The sequence below is a fragment of the Notolepis coatsorum genome (genome assembly GCF_963971535.1).
Source record: "Notolepis coatsorum genome assembly, chromosome: 15".
NCBI lineage: Eukaryota > Metazoa > Chordata > Actinopteri > Aulopiformes > Paralepididae > Notolepis > Notolepis coatsorum.
Genome location: NC_140179.1, coordinates 105,673,637 through 105,691,814, shown reverse-complemented (window position 1 = coordinate 105,691,814; position 18,178 = coordinate 105,673,637). Strand labels below are relative to the sequence as shown.

At 47.4% G+C, this 18,178-nt stretch overlaps 1 protein-coding gene and 1 long non-coding RNA gene across 2 annotated transcripts in view; one reads left to right on the top strand and one right to left on the bottom strand.

Annotated features, from left to right (window-relative positions):
- The window catches only part of LOC311241610 (uncharacterized protein), a gene marked incomplete at its 3' end in the record, with an annotated part of 33,007 nt that extends 32,100 nt beyond the window's left edge, over positions 1-907 (top strand). Inside the window, exon 5 of the mRNA XM_084330486.1 lies at positions 739-907. Within this exon, the coding sequence (XP_084186612.1) occupies positions 739-907 (169 nt within the window). The remainder of the gene's footprint in view (positions 1-738) is intronic.
- Positions 1-18,178, bottom strand: part of LOC311241788 — a 587,847-nt gene that overhangs the window by 367,041 nt on the left and 202,628 nt on the right. The window lies entirely within an intron of this gene.

The following is an 18,178-nucleotide window of genomic DNA, read 5'->3' as shown; positions in this document are numbered from 1 at the left end:
GATGAGCAGGTTGGCACCTTGCATGGTTGCCTCTGCCATCGGTGTGTGAATGTGAGTGAATCGGTAAAAATGTGAGGAACAAATTGTAAAGCGATTTGGATAAAAACGCTATATAAATGCAACCATTTACCATTGACCATTTAATAATATGGATGAATTGTAACCATCAAGATAAGTGGGATGGTGTGAATTGATCTCTTAGAAGTAACTGTAACTCAGTATGAAAATTAAATATTACCTTTTAACCTACTTTGTATGAAAGGCTTCATCTAAGTGAAACAATGATAATTTTTTTTAATCTGTTGCAGCGTATCTTGGAACTGTTCAACTGTACAAGCACACCCTTCCCATTACGTATTTTTTTCTTCTTTTTTTGAAACGCACATGTGAATGCATTTTATTAATTTGTTTTATGTTCTGGCACCATATTTTGGCTAAATAGGCCTCGTTTTATAAATGTGTATACAGAAACAATTCTGTTGCTTTTGTTGATATTCATTACTTTCATTGATAACATAGTGCTGTAATTTCATTTTCTAATAAATATGCATGATCAATTTCAACAACGTGTGCTTTTATTTTGACATTCCACGTTGAAATTACGCGATACATTAAGTGTGGGGTCGCCGAAAATAATCCTAAATAAAATGGGATCGTGGTATAACATGTTTTGAGAACCCCTGGATTACATGCATTCCTGGGGGGAGGGGATCTCTAACTTGTGATTTGTGGAGACAGGCCTCTGTTGGCTCCCACCAACTCTGTTCCCTTTGTCCGTACCAAAGAGCCGCTCAAAAGAACCGGATGGTTCCTGAACGTCACATCAGTCTCAGCCGGTTCCTCCAGTGAGTCTTGGCTGCTGCAGTCCTCTGTCCTGCTCATGTCCTCTAGTGGGACTGACATCTGAGCCCCGTCCTCCTGGTGATGGAGGCTTGTCAGGTAGTGACTGAAATGTGTTTTCTAGCTGTGTGTCTTCAGTGGACATGAAAAAGAGAGAAATGCGAAAAGATACATTTCATGCGTGTAACACGTTATATTATGTATACAATTGAAGTAAACAAAGGCTTGTGAAAATGTACAAGATATATTTTTTATTTATTATTATCCATTATTTATTGTGTAAGAAGTATATTATTTTCAAATGATATATTGCCATTCATGCTGTTTTCTATTACTTGAGTCTGAGAAGTGATCAATGATAGGGTCTTGATTATACTTGCCTTGCTAGGAACTACCTATAGGGGGAGCGTGCTGCCTGCTTCTCATTCATTACACAGACGTGAACGAGAGCAACAGCGTGTCAGATTCAGATTTGTTTATTGTCACGTATTTTCAGTACCTTACAGCAAAGAGTGAAACTATTTGTTGTGGTCCCTTGACCATCGCAGCTTCCAATAAAATTAGCATAGAATAATAATAATAATAAAATAAAGATGAGAGCGTCAATGGGCTCTGTTGACGAGTCTGATGGCTTGGGGGAAGAAGCTGTTCTTCAGCCGGTTGGTTCTGGCTGTGTGGCTGCGGTAGTGCTTTCCAGACCGCATCAGCTGGAACAGTCCATGTTTCGGGTGATTAAGGTCCTTGATAATTTTCCGGGCTTTTTTAATGCACCGGCTCTCATAGATGTCCTGGACGGGGGGAAGCTCACATCCACAGATCTTCTGTGCTGTCCTCACGACTCTGCTGTCCTCACGACTCTGCTCAGCGCTCTGAGGTTGAGGTCGGTGCAGTTCTCCCTCCAGGCGGTGATGCACCCCGTCAGGACGCTCTCTGTTGTCCCTCTGTAGAACACCTTCAAGATCTTGGGTGTCATGCCGAACTTCTTCAGCCTCCTGAGGTGGTAGAGGCGTTGTTGGGCCTTCTTTACCACATTATTATGTGGACGTCCCAGGTGAGTTTGTCTGTGATGTGGACACAGAAACGTAAAGCTGCTGACTCTCTCCACTGCAGCCCCGTCGATGGTGATGGGGTCCAGCTTCTCTCCTCTCCTGTAGTCTATGACCAGCTTCTCTCCCCTTCTCCTGTAGTCTATGACCAGCTTCTCTCATCTCCTGTAGTCTATGACCAGCTTCTCTTCTCTCCTGTAGTCTATGACCAGCTTCTCTCCCCTTCTCCTGTAGTCTATGACCAGCTTCTCTCATCTCCTGTAGTCTATGACCAGCTTCTCTCCTCTCCTGTAGTCTATGACCAGCTTCTCTCCTCCTCTCCTGTAGTCTATGACCAGCTTCTCTCCTCCTCTCCTGTAGTCTATGACCAGCTTCTCTCCCCCTCTCCTGTAGTCTATGACCAGCTTCTCTCCCCCTCTCATGTAGTCTATGACCAGCTTCTCTCCTCCTCTCCTGTAGTCTATGACCAGCTTCTCTCCTCCTCTCCTGTATTGCAATGTGTGAAAAATGTACGTTCTCTATTCTTACCTGTGATGGTAAACAGGACCAGAGAGGAAGACCTGTTCTGCGTCCTGCAGTGAGACCGTCTTCAGAACAGCCAGGGCCTGTATGATGGACTACCAAAAGAAAAAGGATACGTTTTTAGAAAAACAAATATCATTCAAATATAACGTTATACCTGCGTAGGACAGCATGTTATTATACACAGGTCTGTACACAAGTAGGTGTATGTTCATGAAATACTACAATGTATGCTTAGGATAGTGCAGGAGCAGGAACACACACAAAAACAACAATGAAATAGTTCGGCCTACCTCCGGGAATAGCACCTTGAGGATGAAGATCACCTCATCCATGAAGCTCTGTTGTGGTCGAGGTGCTTTCTGCAGGACCGTCTTAACACTTTCAGTGTCGTTGATTAACGATGATTAATGTCCTTGGATGCCAGCATCCACTTCAATGATAGTGTAACTGAGGGGTACAATTCCCTGACTGTATTGAGAGTATGGTATATTAAACCACTACTTAGTTATGTACTTTAATTACTGGCCATACAGTACATGAATATATATGGTGAACACCCACACAAGAACACGGCATTGACACATAAAGTTCTATTTGGAGGGTATTTATTATTATCAGAGCAAGCAACGTTAGGTTACACATTGAGAATTATACTCGCGCTTGTAAGGCGAAGAACACACGTAAAGTAGGTCAAGAGCGTAAGTCAATGAGAATAGTAAGATGGGTCTAAACTGACGCCACCCGTAGCATAGCAACTACATAAGGCACACTAGTACCAGCTGGAGACACTGGGGGGTTCCCTCCGGGTGTAAGGCCGGCAGGGTAGAGGAATGTTCGGGTGCAAAGTCTGGGTCAACGCGGAATAACGAGGCTCCAGATACAGGAGCCAGTGCAGTACTCCCTTGATCCGTAGACAAAGCAACAGCTATAATCCAGTATGCTCGACAGCATGGATGAAAGCTAGCCAGCCTCTTCCTAGAGGCGGGCTCGAGTGATGCTCCTCACGGGGGGTAGATCCCACACGATAGTGGGGTAGACGGTTCTCTGCTCCAGCAGTCACGGTACCAAAGCAATATAATCCAACCAGAAAAGGTTCTGCAGTCGCCGGTGTAGGTTCTCCGGTGTACATATCCAACGGTTCTCGTCTAGGACTCCTCGGGTGGGGGCACGAGTTTAGGCCGCCCAGCCTGGATAAGTGCACTAGCTATATACACGACGAACCGGTGGTAATGCTGGTCACTGAAGAACGGTAGCCGCACGATACACTATAAATGATAGACTATTACTTCACATTAGAATAAGTCGAACTCAATGGTACTGCGTTAAACTCTGACACTTTAGCAATCTATTCGCACGCGGTTCTCAAGGCTCTATTCAGTTGCCCACTTCACTGCACGTTGTCTCGTGGTGAAGGCTTTACTAGTAATGAGCGAATTGCTGCTGTTTCCACCTGCGCTGTATTTATACGTAAGGTGAATTATCTAGTGCCAACCTCAGTTCTGTCTCGTATTACTGCGCAGACTTGGACATGTTGAGACATGCCTTGGCGTTGCCTTTGAACTTGCCATTGGGGGTATGGTCGTTGGCGCCTAGGGGTCGCTGTCCAATAGGAGAGCGAATATTATGGTCTGGTTTGTACCCAGGTAAAGGGATATTCCGTGTATATATACAAAGAATATACAAGGGATATCAAACGATATACAAATATTATACAAGGGATCTCAAGCAATAAATATATATATTCGGTTTAATCTGACCCTTTGTAACAGCCGCCTCCTAATTAGTCCGCACCTAATTAGATAAAGCAAAGACAGATTAATCGTCTTGTCAACTACTCAATGTCTGTTGTGGGGAGTAGGGCAATTCACAAAGTCAGTGGGTCATGATCGTCATCAAGGGAGTCAGGGAGCCTTGGCAACTCTATCAGCCTCGCCACGGGTCGGGTGTATGTCCGTCCCTGGACAAGAACTTCTGCCGCTCTGACCTTTCCGTCGGCACCAGTGATCACTTTGCTTACGCACGCGGCCGGCCGGCCACATAGCTCGGGGTAGTGATTGGTCCACGATCATGACGACTGTGTCCTCCGTCAAGTTGTCTCTATCTTTTACCCATTTCTGGCGGGTTTGTAGAGACGGTAGGTAGTGGAGGAGGAAACTGTTCCAAAACTTGTCAGCCAATACTTCACTGTACCTCCGCATTCTTCGGCCGTTCGCTTCTTCAGGTCTGTACACCGTCTGTGGGAGCGCGGGGTCCAGCCGCCCCATCAAGAGAGTGTTGGGGGTGACTGGGTCGACATCAGCTACATCACTTGAGACGTAACCGAGGGGCTTTGAGTTCAATACTCCCTCGATCTCTGTGAGGACTGTCGTGAGGACTTCTTCAGCCACGGTCTGGGCCCCAAGCATGGCGTACAGGGCTGTCTTTATTGAACGTACTTCTCGTTCCCAGGTTCCCCCGAAGTGAGGGGCGTTCGGGGGGTTAAACTGGAAATCAATCTGAGAGGGCGCGAGGTGGGTCTTAAGTTCTGGGCCCATGGCTTGGAAGCTCTCTCTCAGCTCTCTTTCTCCGCCTTTGAAGTTTGTCCCGTGATCAGACAATAATATAGACGGTTTTCCTTTTCGCGCTGTGAATCTCCGGAAGGCCATGAGGAATGAGTCCGTACTCATGGTCGGAAGGAGTTCTATGTGTATTGCTCGGGTGGTCATGCATTTGAATACAATGCCCCACCTCTTCTCCGTCCCTCTTCCTTTCTTCACGTAAAGCGGGCCGAAGCAGTCCATGCCGGTGGAGTGAAAGGGCTTGTCGCTAAGTCGGAGGCGACAGGGAGGCAGGTCAGCCATCCTGGGTATACTGGGCTGTGCTCGCCACTTGCGACAGTCTAGACAGGTCCGCTGGAAGCGTCGTACTGCTTCTCTTCCATTCAGTATCCAATAGCGACGTCGGATCTCAGCGAAGACTCTCTCTGCCCCAGCGTGGTGCACATCCTCGTCGTATTTCTTTATGATGAGCTCGGTGACCTTGTGTCGGCTGTTGAGGACTATAGGGAACTTGACGTCATCCGTTAAGTCCGGGGCTCGTCTCAGACGACCACCCACTCTGATGAGGTCATGGGCGTCGCGCTCAGGAGCCAGGTGGAGCAGTCTGCTGTCTGACAGGACTGGCTTTGATCCCTGCAGACAGTCTAGCTCCTCGGGGAACGAGTCTCTTTGGGCTCGCTGTAGCAGAAGGAGTTCTGCTTCTTCGTAGTTAGCGGCGTTAATGTCAGTAGTGGAGGGAACCTCAGGGTGGTGCCACAGGAATGTCTCCAACTGCGCACTCTCAAGGGTGGGGCAGTCGTCTATGTTAGGGTCGGTGGGGACTGGTGTGTGCGTCAACCCACAGAACATAGATTTCTTCATTTCTGCCTCCTCTTGACTAGCCTCCCGTGGGGTGGGGTTAGGCCACTCTTCTTCCGGGAGCTTGAGGAACTCGGGACCGTCACTGTAGATATTGTGACGTGTGAGGTCATCTAGGGACATCCCCCGTGTGATGACATCTGCTGGGTTCTGTTTCGTGTCCACGTACCTCCAGCATGCTGATTCTGTTAAGTCTTGGATCTCTGTGATTCTGACTCCCACAAAGACCTTGTATCTACACGAATCGGACTGGATCCATGTGAGTACGGTCATGGAGTCTGACCACAGGATTGTTCTTTGCACCGGGATGGTGAGTTCACGTTGGATTAACGTGGCGAGTTGCACGCCTACCAGGGCTGCGCAGAGCTCTAGACGCGGGATCGATTGTTGCTTGAGGGGGGCTATCCTTGAGCGAGCCAGGATGAAGGCTGTGTGTATTTCTCCTCCCTCCTCTCGGGCCCGCAAGTAGGCCACCGAGCCGTAGGCTACTTCTGAGGCGTCGCTGAAGACGTGCAGGTCCATCTGGCACGTCTCCAGCCGCACTGTGGGTGGGAAGTAGCTGCGGCGTATGTTCACATTTGGGAGCGGGTTGAGTTCTTTTTCCCACTCTCTCCAGGTGGAAGCGAGGTGGTCGGGTATGGGGTCGTCCCCGCCCTGTTCCTTGTCCCACAGCTCTCGTACAATCATTTTTGCCCTGGTGGTGTAAGGTAGGATACATCCCAACGGGTCATATTGTCTGGCGAGTGTTCTGTATACACTCCGTCTGGTGGTCGGTAGAGAAGTCGACCTTCCCTGCTCTGTGGTCAGGGGTGTGTATCTGTAATGGAGCGAGTCTGTTTTGAAGCGCCAGACTAGTCCTAGTGTCATTTCTTGGGCTTCACCTGGGATGGTCGCCATCCAGGTATCGCTGCTTGCTGCCTTGTTCTCTGGGGAGAGGCTGCGCAGTACTTGAGGGTCGCTGCTGGCCCACTGCCGGAGATCAAAGCCGCCTTTGATCAGGGAGGCACGGAGCTTGAGTAGGAGGGCTTCGGCTTCTTCTGGCGCCGAGACGCTTTGCAGACAGTTGTCCACGTAGAAACTCCTCTCTACACTTTGTCTGACCTCCTCGTCAGCTGCTGGGTCCTCTGCGACATGTTTTTGCAGTGCGAACGTAGCACAGCATGGGCTGCATGTGGTTCCGAAAGGGAGGACCTCCCATTGGTAGATGGATGGTTGCTCATCCCCGATCCTCTCTCTCCATAAGAACCGCAGCAGGGGCTTGTCCTCTTCCACTAGTCGCACCTGCAGGAACATCCCTTTGATGTCGCCGCTGATGGCCACCTTGTCTTGGCGGAAACGTAGTAACACGCCTAGTAGAGAGGGGCCGAGTGTTGGGCCGGGCAAAAGTTCTTTATTCAGATTCTGTAGTCCGATCTGGTAGCTGCAGTTGAACACAATACGATCCTTGCCGTTGTGGTGGACCTTGTGGTGGGGCACGTACCATGATTCGGTCGTCTGGTCGGCCTCTTGAATGTCAATTTTCTTTGTGTCCCGCTGTGATTAGCTTGTCAATCTCAGCGCGGTACACAGTGGCTTGAGTGGGGTCTTTTGCTAGACGCCGCTCTGTGTTCAGTAGATATCGCTCCGTCGCTTCTTTTGAGGCGCGGAGGGTGGGCATACCCTCTCGCCTCAAGAGTGGAGTTGCGTATCTCATCACTCCATTGACCTCGACTCTCTTTGTCCTCTGCTCGAGGAGGGTTATGGCATAAGTGTCTTCCTTTGATCGAACGAGTTTCTTTTCATTCTTAAAGGGCATTGCGTCTAATGTCCATAGCCTCTCGACGTGCTGTAAGAGGGTGGTGTCTTCTTCTTTTATTCTTGAGTGGAGGCAACGAGTGGCTGCTGGTCGGTTGGGAGACCTGGAGAGGGGGCCTTGTAGTGTCCATCCTAGGCGGGTCTGGACTGCTGCTGGACAGCCTCTGGGCCCGATGTGGACCCGGTCCGTTGGGACGATGAGGTGTGCGTGGTCGGATCCTATGAGCAGGGTCGGGGTGGCGCCGTCGATGAGCGGTATAGGTAGTTGACGTAGGTGCACGTATTTTTCCATCAGCTTGGGGATGGGGTAGGTGTACTGTGACAGGCCTATGTCTTGGCTGGTGAAGGCGTTAGTAATCCTATACTGCTTCTCGGGCTGCCCGACTGCTGCGATCGTGAAGGAGACATTTTCACCCTTTATGGTCTTCAGGTCTCTTCTTATAGTACGGATTGTCATTGTTTCTTCGCTCCCCCGCAGACCCAGCGGGGCTGCGGCGGATGCGAGGAGGAGAGTCTTTTCTGACCCATTGTCCAGGACGGCGTAAGTGTCCATGACCTTGTCCTCGTAGCTTAATATCACTCGGACCACTTTCAAGAGCACTCGGGAGCTCCCGCTGCTGGCGGGGTCGATATACATGACGTTCACTCTCGAGCTACTTGGGGGTGCGAGTTTCTTCTTGTTGCTGTCATGCAAGACATCCAAGTGGGCGCCGTCACACTTGCTGCATTTCTTCTTTAAACGGCACTCGGCTGCCATATGGCTGCGCGCGCAGCGGAAGCAGCGGCGGTTGGCTTTGATCCACTGACTCACCTCGTCAGCGGTCATCTTCTTGAAAGTGTCACATTGAGACAGCCAATGTTCTTTCTCACAGTACTGGCATACAATCTTCCACTTCTCTTTCGTCGAGGGGGTGTTGTGGTTCTTGTGCTGCGGTACTGATTCGGCTTGGTGCATAACGGTCACCGACCAGCGGTTATCATTAGATCTCCGAGGTCCATCTCTTGGGCTTGGTCCACTCCACACGAACGTATCCAGTCGTAGGCTGCTGACTTCTCTCGCGAGGAAGTCGGCTAGGTCTAGGAGGGAAGGCTCGGGACCGTCGGGATCACGGTGGTCTCTCTGCCGCCGAAAGCGCTCTTGGCGGGGCTGGAGGGAGCTTCTCTAGTATTCGTTCTACATTAGAGTTAGCATATAGTTCATGTCTCCCTTTTTCCTTTTGGGACCCCAGCATCCCTACCAGGGATTGTACCTTGATAGAGAGGTCATCCAATGCTCTATTGTCTTTGGCTGGGGGGAGACGGTCAATATTTCTTATTTCTTGTATCACGTAGTCCCATATGCGTCCATAACGCTGGTCGAGGGCCACTAGAGCCGCGGAGTATGGGGTGCTTGAGTTGGAATATGCCAGCGCTATATTATGCGCTCTGGGCACCATGAGATGCTTGAGGAGGATGGCATATTTGTACGACTCATCAGGGACGTCGGACATCATAGTCTCTAAGCACATCCGTAATTCCGTGTACTGTGCTCTGTCCTCGTGCGTAAAGTCTGGGAACGTCGGTGTGCCAAGGTACGATGCCATGGATGGCTGGCACATCGGTGAGCGTTGGGGAAGAGGCCTCCTGGGCGAGTCTCCCCGTACGTGTTGTCGTGGGCTGGTACTTGGTGGGTACCAGAGGTCGGGTACCCAGGTGCTGTTCCTCGGTGCTGACTGTGCGTCAAACTCACCCGTGAGTTGAGTCGGGGGTTTGTAGCGCAGTGACTCGGGGGTGAAGTCTGGGCTGTACTGGGCCTCCTGGTCCTGAGTACGTTGCTGCTGGTGGGCTTGACCTTCCTCCTCTTCCTCTTCCTCTTCTAGGTCTTCTAGGTCTTGAAGTCTTCTATTCAGTCTCTCGGCGGCGTAGGCCGGTTCTTCCCGGTTGCTGGGTCTCGTATGGACCGGTCGGGGAGGGGGTTCGGAGACGTAGATAGGATCCTTCTGTTGGCCGGGTTCCGGGTCACTTGGTCGGGTAGGGGAAGGTGCCCTAGACCCTTGTCGTGATGATGTCCTGGAGCTCCGTGCGGAGAGAGGGGGTGTCGCCCTGGCAATCAATTGTTCTATTATCTGTGCCTGCAGTCGGTCGCGCACTTCGCGCTGGGCGTGGGCTGCGTCGCGCTCTGCTTCGCGCTGGGCATGGGCTGCGTCGCGCTGTGCATTGGCGGCGGCGCGCTGTGCATCGGCGTGGTCTCTTTCAATGTTCTCTTCCGTCTGGAGGCGTCTGGTCTCCAGTCGTATGCGGTCGTCTTCACTCCTTTGTTGCGCCTGGAAGCGCTCTCGCTGGGTTGCAGAGTGTTCGCGTTCACTAAGGGCTTGCGCTTGGAGTTGCGCGTGAAGGCGCTCTCGTTGGTCTGCAGATTGTTCGCGCTCGCTCATCTGTTGAGCCTGAAGGCGTTCTCTTTCCATGGTAGAGTGTTCGCGCTCACTTAGTTGTTGCGCCCGGAGGCGCTCTTGTTCCATGGAAGAATGTTCGCGCTCACTAAGCGTCTGTGCTTGGAGTCGATCGCGTTCAGTGGAGGCTGCCAGGGTGGCGATGAATGCCTGCGCCAGCATCTGGTCCGCTTCGCTGGGGGATGACACTGACGGAGGTGATCGGCTTCTGACAGTGCTCGTTGGAGATCTGTTCTCTTGGCGCGCCCCGAGGTCCATCTCCTGGGCGCGCTTCTCTTCTGCTGGTGTGTCGGGTTCTGTCCCTGGAGCGCTTTCTTTATCCTGGAGCTCTCCGGGGATTATACCGTTGACGTTGTCTGGGGGTATAGTCATGTCATGTCCCCCCTGGTCCCCCCCGTGAGCTTGGTCAGTTTCGTTAGAACCCACTAGGGTCTCTACTGGCAGGGTCGCCTGGTCGGTAGGATTTGACATGCTTTGACTATCCGCTTTATCCGCATTTAACGTCTGTTTAAAGCTAGGTATTAGACTGACAGCGTATTCCTCCAGATAGGGAGGTGGCTGACGTCTGCGCTGCGGGCGTTCTAGCTTGGGAGAGCCGCTTGGAGAGTGTTCACCGCTGGCCATGGTTAATATCAATATTATATTAGATATTACACTGATACCCTCCGGCTCGAAGGACCAATTGTAACTGAGGGGTACAATTCCCTGACTGTATTGAGAGTATGGTATATTAAACCACTACTTAGTTATGTACTTTAATTACTGGCCATACAGTACATGAATATATATGGTGAACACCCACACAAGAACACGGCATTGACACATAAAGTTCTATTTGGAGGGTATTTATTATTATCAGAGCAAGCAACGTTAGGTTACAGATTGAGAATTATACTCGCGCTTGTAAGGCGAAGAACACACGTAAAGTAGGTCAAGAGCAATGAGAATAGTAAGATGGGTCTAAACTGACGCCACCCGTAGCATAGCAACTACATAAGGCACACTAGTACCAGCTGGAGACACTGGGGGGTTCCCTCCGGGTGTAAGGCCGGCAGGGTAGAGGAATGTTCGGGTGCAAAGTCTGGGTCAACGCGGAATAACGAGGCTCCAGATACAGGAGCCAGTGCAGTACTCCCTTGATCCGTAGACAAAGCAACAGCTATAATCCAGTATGCTCGACAGCATGGATGAAAGCTAGCCAGCCTCTTCCTAGAGGCGGGCTCGAGTGATGCTCCTCACGGGGGGTAGATCCCACACGATAGTGGGGTAGACGGTTCTCTGCTCCAGCAGTCACGGTACCAAAGCAATATAATCCAACCAGAAAAGGTTCTGCAGTCGCCGGTGTAGGTTCTCCGGTGTACATATCCAACGGTTCTCGTCTAGGACTCCTCGGGTGGGGGCACGAGTTTAGGCCGCCCAGCCTGGATAAGTGCACTAGCTATATACACGACGAACCGGTGGTAATGCTGGTCACTGAAGAACGGTAGCCGCACGATACACTATAAATGATAGACTATTACTTCACATTAGAATAAGTCGAACTCAACGGTACTGCGTTAAACTCTGACACTTTAGCAATCTATTCGCACGCGGTTCTCAAGGCTCTATTCAGAGGCAAAGTTGCCCACTTCACTGCACGTTGTCTCGTGGTGAAGGCTTTACTAGTAATGAACGAATTGCTGCTGTTTCCACCTGCGCCGTATTTATACGTAAGGTGAATTATCTAGTGCCAACCTCAGTTCTGTCTCGTATTACTGCGCAGACTTGGACATGTTGAGACATGCCTTGGCGTTGCCTTTGAACTTGCCGTTGGGGGTATGGTCGTTGGCGCCTAGGGGTCGCTGTCCAATAGGAGAGCGAATATTATGGTCTGGTTTGTACCCAGGTAAAGGGATATTCCGTGTATATATACAAAGAATATACAAGGGATATCAAACGATATACAAATATTATACAAGGGATCTCAAGCAATAAATATATATATTCGGTTTAATCTGACCCTTTGTAACAGATAGTGTTAAAAACGCATAATCTATGTTTTAAATTATGGCTATGTGTCTAATCTGCCCGTTGCTTATCAATGACTTGTTTGCAGTCAACATTGTCCAAACGGATTCTTTTTTTAATCTGTTCATTTCCTTTTTATAGCATTTCGAAAAGCTATCGTTTTCTCGAAGATTTCAGGAAAATAGAAAGATTCCGTCATAAACGGCATTTACTGGAATATTCTCGAATACACTAGACACGTTGTCATTTGTCGGCCTATTTATGAATCGTTTTCAAATAAACGCTAGATTATCGATACTATATGTGTACTTATGCACGCTATATAGAAGCGAGCTGAGAAATTGATTCTCTTATTTCCTCAACAGCACACACACACACATACACATACGGGGCACGCTGTTATCTCAGTGAAAACCGCTCTGATTATCCTAAAACTGGTAACATAGACTCCTTACCTTACATCAGATGTTCTCCAAAAAGATTATTCCAATTCCTGATCGCCATTCCAAATATCGATCGCGTTTATTGATTGATTATTGGCTGCTGTAAATATATATTCCAGGCTGCTTTCCGTCTCGCAATCACTTCCCTCTTCATCAGACGGCTCGCCAGCATAGTGGAGCGAGTAGGCCCCCCCCCCACCCATCGACCTGTGTAATCGTTCATGTTAATCGATCATGTTAAACCCAGATTCGGCTCAAACAAGGGACTAAACACGCTTCGCAATTATGCCACATCAATGTGGAACGCCCTACCCAAAGCTGTAAAGGAATGTGAATCCCTACCCACATTCAAAACTGCTCTTAAAGAGCACCTATGGGAGGCTGCAAATCGAAACTGGCCACCGTAAATGCCCAAAACCCCCACCACCTCCTAATAGACAGTCTCCTCCCCACCGCATGTATATATTCCCTCCCCGCCGTATGTATATTTCTCTCCCACCCACCCACCCCCTCCTAATGTACAGTCCCCTCCCCATCATATGTATATACTCTGTCGGGATCTATGGGTAACAGTACTGTATATTTGAATACCGTTTATGTCACAAATGTATCAGTACTAAATACCTATATGTCCCTATGCCATAAATGTCATGTATGTTGTGTATGTCATAAATGTCTATGAATTGAAAATGGGGGACCCTGATGTAAACAAGACAAACGTCTTTCTCAGGTCTGCATCCCCTTAACAATTGTGTGTATTGAGCCGTACTGTATTGTACCCATTCTGCAATCTGTTAAATAAAGTTTCATTCATTCATTAATTCATTCGAATGGGCTGCAGTTACACAGGGATAGACGATAGGGGGCGGTATTTTCCCATCAGAGCTCAAAGAGAGGCTGCTGTACTAACGGGAGGCTCGACTGATGAAATATGAATTCAGATCGCTAATAAAAAAATAAAATTACATTTATCGTTGGCGGCACTCAACGGGGGGCATGAAATAACGACAATGCGTGGCTGGCACTCAAAGTGTTAAGGTAGTAGAAAAGGGCGTCCTGTTGTTTCTCACTGTCGAGGTATACAGGCACCTGGAAAGAGGACTTCTTCTGAAATCGGTCCAACCATCTTGAAGCAGGCCTGACTAGAGTAGAGTAGATTACAGTACAGTGCGGGAGGGGAGGGGATATTTTGGTTAATTAAGAATTGTGATAATTGATCACCAACTAACCATGTAGCAACCAGTAGTAATCACCAATAATCCCCTTAGCAACCACTAGTTATCACCAGTGATGGGAATAACGGCGCTATAAGTAACTTCGTTACTAACGGCGTTTGTTTTTTCAGTAACGAGTAATCTAACGGATTACTCTTCCAATCTTAATAACGCCATTACCGTTACTGCAAAAAAAATGCGGCGCGTTACTATGAATGAACCTGTTTCTTTCATCAGACAGATCTCTGCGCCGAGAGGCAATAATATGTTCTTCCTTGTTTAGTGGGCAGTGCGCGAGCCAAGCATACATGCTGACGATTGGCTGAGGTTGAATAAAATGTCATGCTAAGCCAATCAGAGGTGGAGGTGGGCGGGTGTCTAAAGCATCCAGAGTCTGACACACAGCGCGACAAGACAAACGATCACTGATCAGTCAGCATGAGACCGCGGTCCGTGTAGTGTACGTTTTGAGCCCAAAAACTAATCCAACGAACAACACAAGCGACTCAGTCAACATGAGACCGCGGGTCCATGAGCGTTTTGTGTTCACTCTTTGCAGCGCAGGGCACTGAGTGGCTCTACTGCAGTCAGTGGCGACCGGTGGGTATTCGCCACTAGGGGCGCTATACCAAATATTTTGTACAGTACAGTACCACGCAACACTCATGGCAAGACATGAGCGATTCGACTCACGCTCACGGCAATGAATCGGCTCTTATGAACGAGTCGCTCAGCTGTTACTACTACAACAACACACAACCAGTCAAATAAAGTATAGTCTAGACTCTAATTCACAACTTGAAACACAATATATAAATAGAAAAGTTAGAAACAAAACTCGCCCGTCTACAAACACAGGCAGATCTCTCCCTCTCTCCTTCTCTCTCTCACACACAGCGCGACGTGGAATCGATTCGTTACACAATCAGACCTATTATATACCAAGAATAACTTCAGTATGAGTACAGGGCTGTACACATATTTTGCATATTGTTAAACGAGCCAAGGCTAGCTATTAAACTATCGATATGAATCGAAAATCTGGGACCCTGATGTAAACAAGACAAACGTCTTTCTCTGGTCTGCATCCCCTTAACAATTGTGTGTATTGAGCCGTACTGTATTGTACCCATTCTGCAATCTGTTAATAAAGTTCTCATTCATTCATTCATTCAAACATAGACGATCTCTCTGTCTCTCGGATCAATCAAATCAAATAATTAACACATGTATGTTGTCATTTTAAACAACTCACCATTCATTCATTATGCATCAGCAGCATCAGAGAGCATTTTAGTAGTTACATTTTCAACAAGATTGCTGCTATTTAAACACTTCATGGAAACGGGGTAACGTTAACCTTATGTCGACTGTAGTATTGTATGACCTCGACATAACGTTTAAACGTTAACGTTACTCCGTGCCATGCACTAAGTGGCCAGCTAAGCTAACGGAGCTAACAGCTAGCAGTACAACGGCATCAGTAGACAACGTATCATGTATTAAACTAGAGTTAAGATCGCTAATCTACCTTGTTGTTGGCTTGTTGATAAAGTATATCCACTCCATGGCATTGTCCATCCAGCCTGTGTTGATGTCCATCCATTGTCCACGGTGGCGACTTGCTTAATGGTGATCTCAGGTTGGTGTGGTCCAAGTAGTTTCAAGTCTTTTTTTTCTTGCATTGTCCGTCTTTCAAACGGTGTTGATTTGATGGATTTAACAGAATTATCCAATTCCATGGTGGTAGCTTTAGCTAACTATAAATCGAAATGAAAATACTCAGTCCTTGAATAAACCGAAGGCGTCTTTTCTTGAACTGTAGTTGCTGTTGTTAGTTGTTGACGAGTCGACTGAACTTGCTGACTTGCTGTGATAAGAAGAACTACCTCCTCCTGGCGCGAGAAATGCGGCTATGGAAAAAAACTGGCATCGCGTCGGCCAATCAGAGAGCGTCTCCGCGAAATGCGGCTATGGAAATTCTTCACGGAAGTTCACTTTTGCTGCCTAGACCGCTTCAAATCGCGCTCGGATTCCAACATAATAGTCATATTTCAACGCACAACGCCGTATGCACTGATTGGCTGTGACGGAGACAGCGATCAAACTGTGACGCGCAGTTAGAGCGCTATCGCTTCTTGCCCGGGCGAGAAATACGAAAAAATTAAAAAAAAACGTCACTTCCTGCCCATGAAAACACTGTTTTTTTAATTTAGATAATAACGTTATATTGTGCATTGGAAATACAAACATACTTAAAATGAGTAAATATTATTCATTTTAAATATGTTTATATTATTTATAGGGCTATAAAACAAAAAACAAAAAAGTTTTTTTTTTTTCTTCTTCTCTCATTTAACAGGTGGGTCGGCGCCCATAGCGCCACCAGTGGCGAGCCGCCACTGACTGCAGTGCTGACAGCCTTATCAACAGTGCTGCACTTCCTGGTTTAATAGCACAGGCTTCAGGTGCTCAGATATATATATCTGTATGTCATGCATGTCTTAAATGTCATGATTAGATTCGTTTAGATGATTCGATTAGATTCTTATATCTGTATGTTGTGTATGTCATTGATTGATTGATTGAAAAGTTTATTAACAGATTGCAGAATGGGTACAGTACAGTACAGCTCAATACATACAATTGTTAAGGGGATGCAGACCAGAGAAAGACTTTCGTCATAAATGTCATGAATTGAAAATGGGGGACCCTGATGTAAACAAGACGAAACTCTTTCTCTGGTCTGCATCCCCTTAACACTTTGGCTGCCATGGGTTAAATTCATTATCAACCGTAGGTTGCCGGCTCTATTTGTCTATAGAGAAAGTCCCCTTCTTTGCAGGGCTATAACTTTTTAAATTCTATTGCTACATTGCCATTATTAGGGCCCATTCAAAGTCCTATATGTATTGTTCATTGTGTAGCAACGTTAAACTTTTTCATTCACATATTCATAGTAAAGTATGGTCTAATGTATAAGTATGTTTTCATCTCTTTCTGCAGCTTTCTCCAGAACGTGATCTATAGCCCCAAATACATTATATTGATGATGCAATACAGTTTTATGGCAATCAGCGCGATATAAAAAATTCCAACTAGACGTACTTCTAGAAGTTACTACACGTCATCTGATGTTGACCGGATGGGCTAGGGGGCGTTTATAATTCCGTGGGCAGCGTTATACCAATCATCTAATGTGGGTCAAATGTTGATAATAGCAGTTAGTATCGAAGACGGTAACTTTAAACGCTAAAACTCACCCCAGTCTCCGTGCGCCGTTGGGCGATCATCGTAGAGTAGAAATTGTATCATTATGGGATGTAGATTTACCCGGTCCATCTCCAGCTTGTATAATGGTATATACGTCCAAATCATGTTGTTTATCGAGTTATTGGCAATCGATCGCTATGTAGTGTGTCGAGATCGAGTCCCGGAACCTATAGCTAGTGCCCGGAAGTAATACGGCCGACCAGCACAATCTCCGTAGCACTTCCTGTTAATCGATTGCGCCGATCGGCCACCAGATGGCGCTCCTGAACCGCCAGAGAGCTCAGTGGGTCCTCCTGGTGGATCTCAGGAGGACCCAGTGGAGGGGAAATATGAATCCGATCCCAGATTTTTGAAATATTGATATTAAAGACGCTGTAAGGCGTCTTCGGCAACTTGAGCATGGCCGGGAATGACGTGTTTAGGCGTTTTCCGGCAGCCAAAGTGTTAACAATTGCGTGTATTGAGCCGTACTGTATTGTACCCATTCTGCAATCTGTTAATTAAAATGTTCAATCAATCAGTATATATTTGTTATTTATTTTTGGTATAGTGCTTAACAAGCATAATTTAATGTTGCCCAGTTGTGGCCTGTTGAGGGGCAATACATATCAAAAGTTAGGGGCGACAGTGGCTCGGGAGGTAGAGCAGTCGTCTGGCAATCCGGAGGTTCCCGGTTCGATTCCCGCTCCTCCCGGGCAGCGTGTCGATGTGTCCTTGAGCAAGACACTTAACCCCTAATTGCTCCCGATGAGCAGGTTGGCACCTTGCATGGTTGCCTCCGCCGTCGGTGTGTGAATGTGTTAGTTAATGTGTGCATGGGTAAAAATGTGAGTAACAAATTGTAAAGCGCTTTGGATAAAAGCGCTATATAAAAAAGCAGCCATTTACCAAGTTCCAAAACATCTATTCTGTTTGTATTTGTATGATCCACTATATAAACATAGTAATTATAATATCTACATACATGGCATTTGATTGGAGGCTAGTCTCACTTTGTCCCACAGCAACATTAAAATAGTTTAGATTTGTGTATGTTGTTTATGTAAAAAAGAATCTTGAAAGTAACGCAATAGTTACTTTCTGAAGTAACTAGTTACTTTTATAATTTGTAACTGAGTAAGTAATTTAGTTACTTTTTGGAAGAAGTAACTAGTAACTGTAACTAGTTACTTTTTTAAAGTAACTTGCCCAACACTGGTTATCACACAGGCT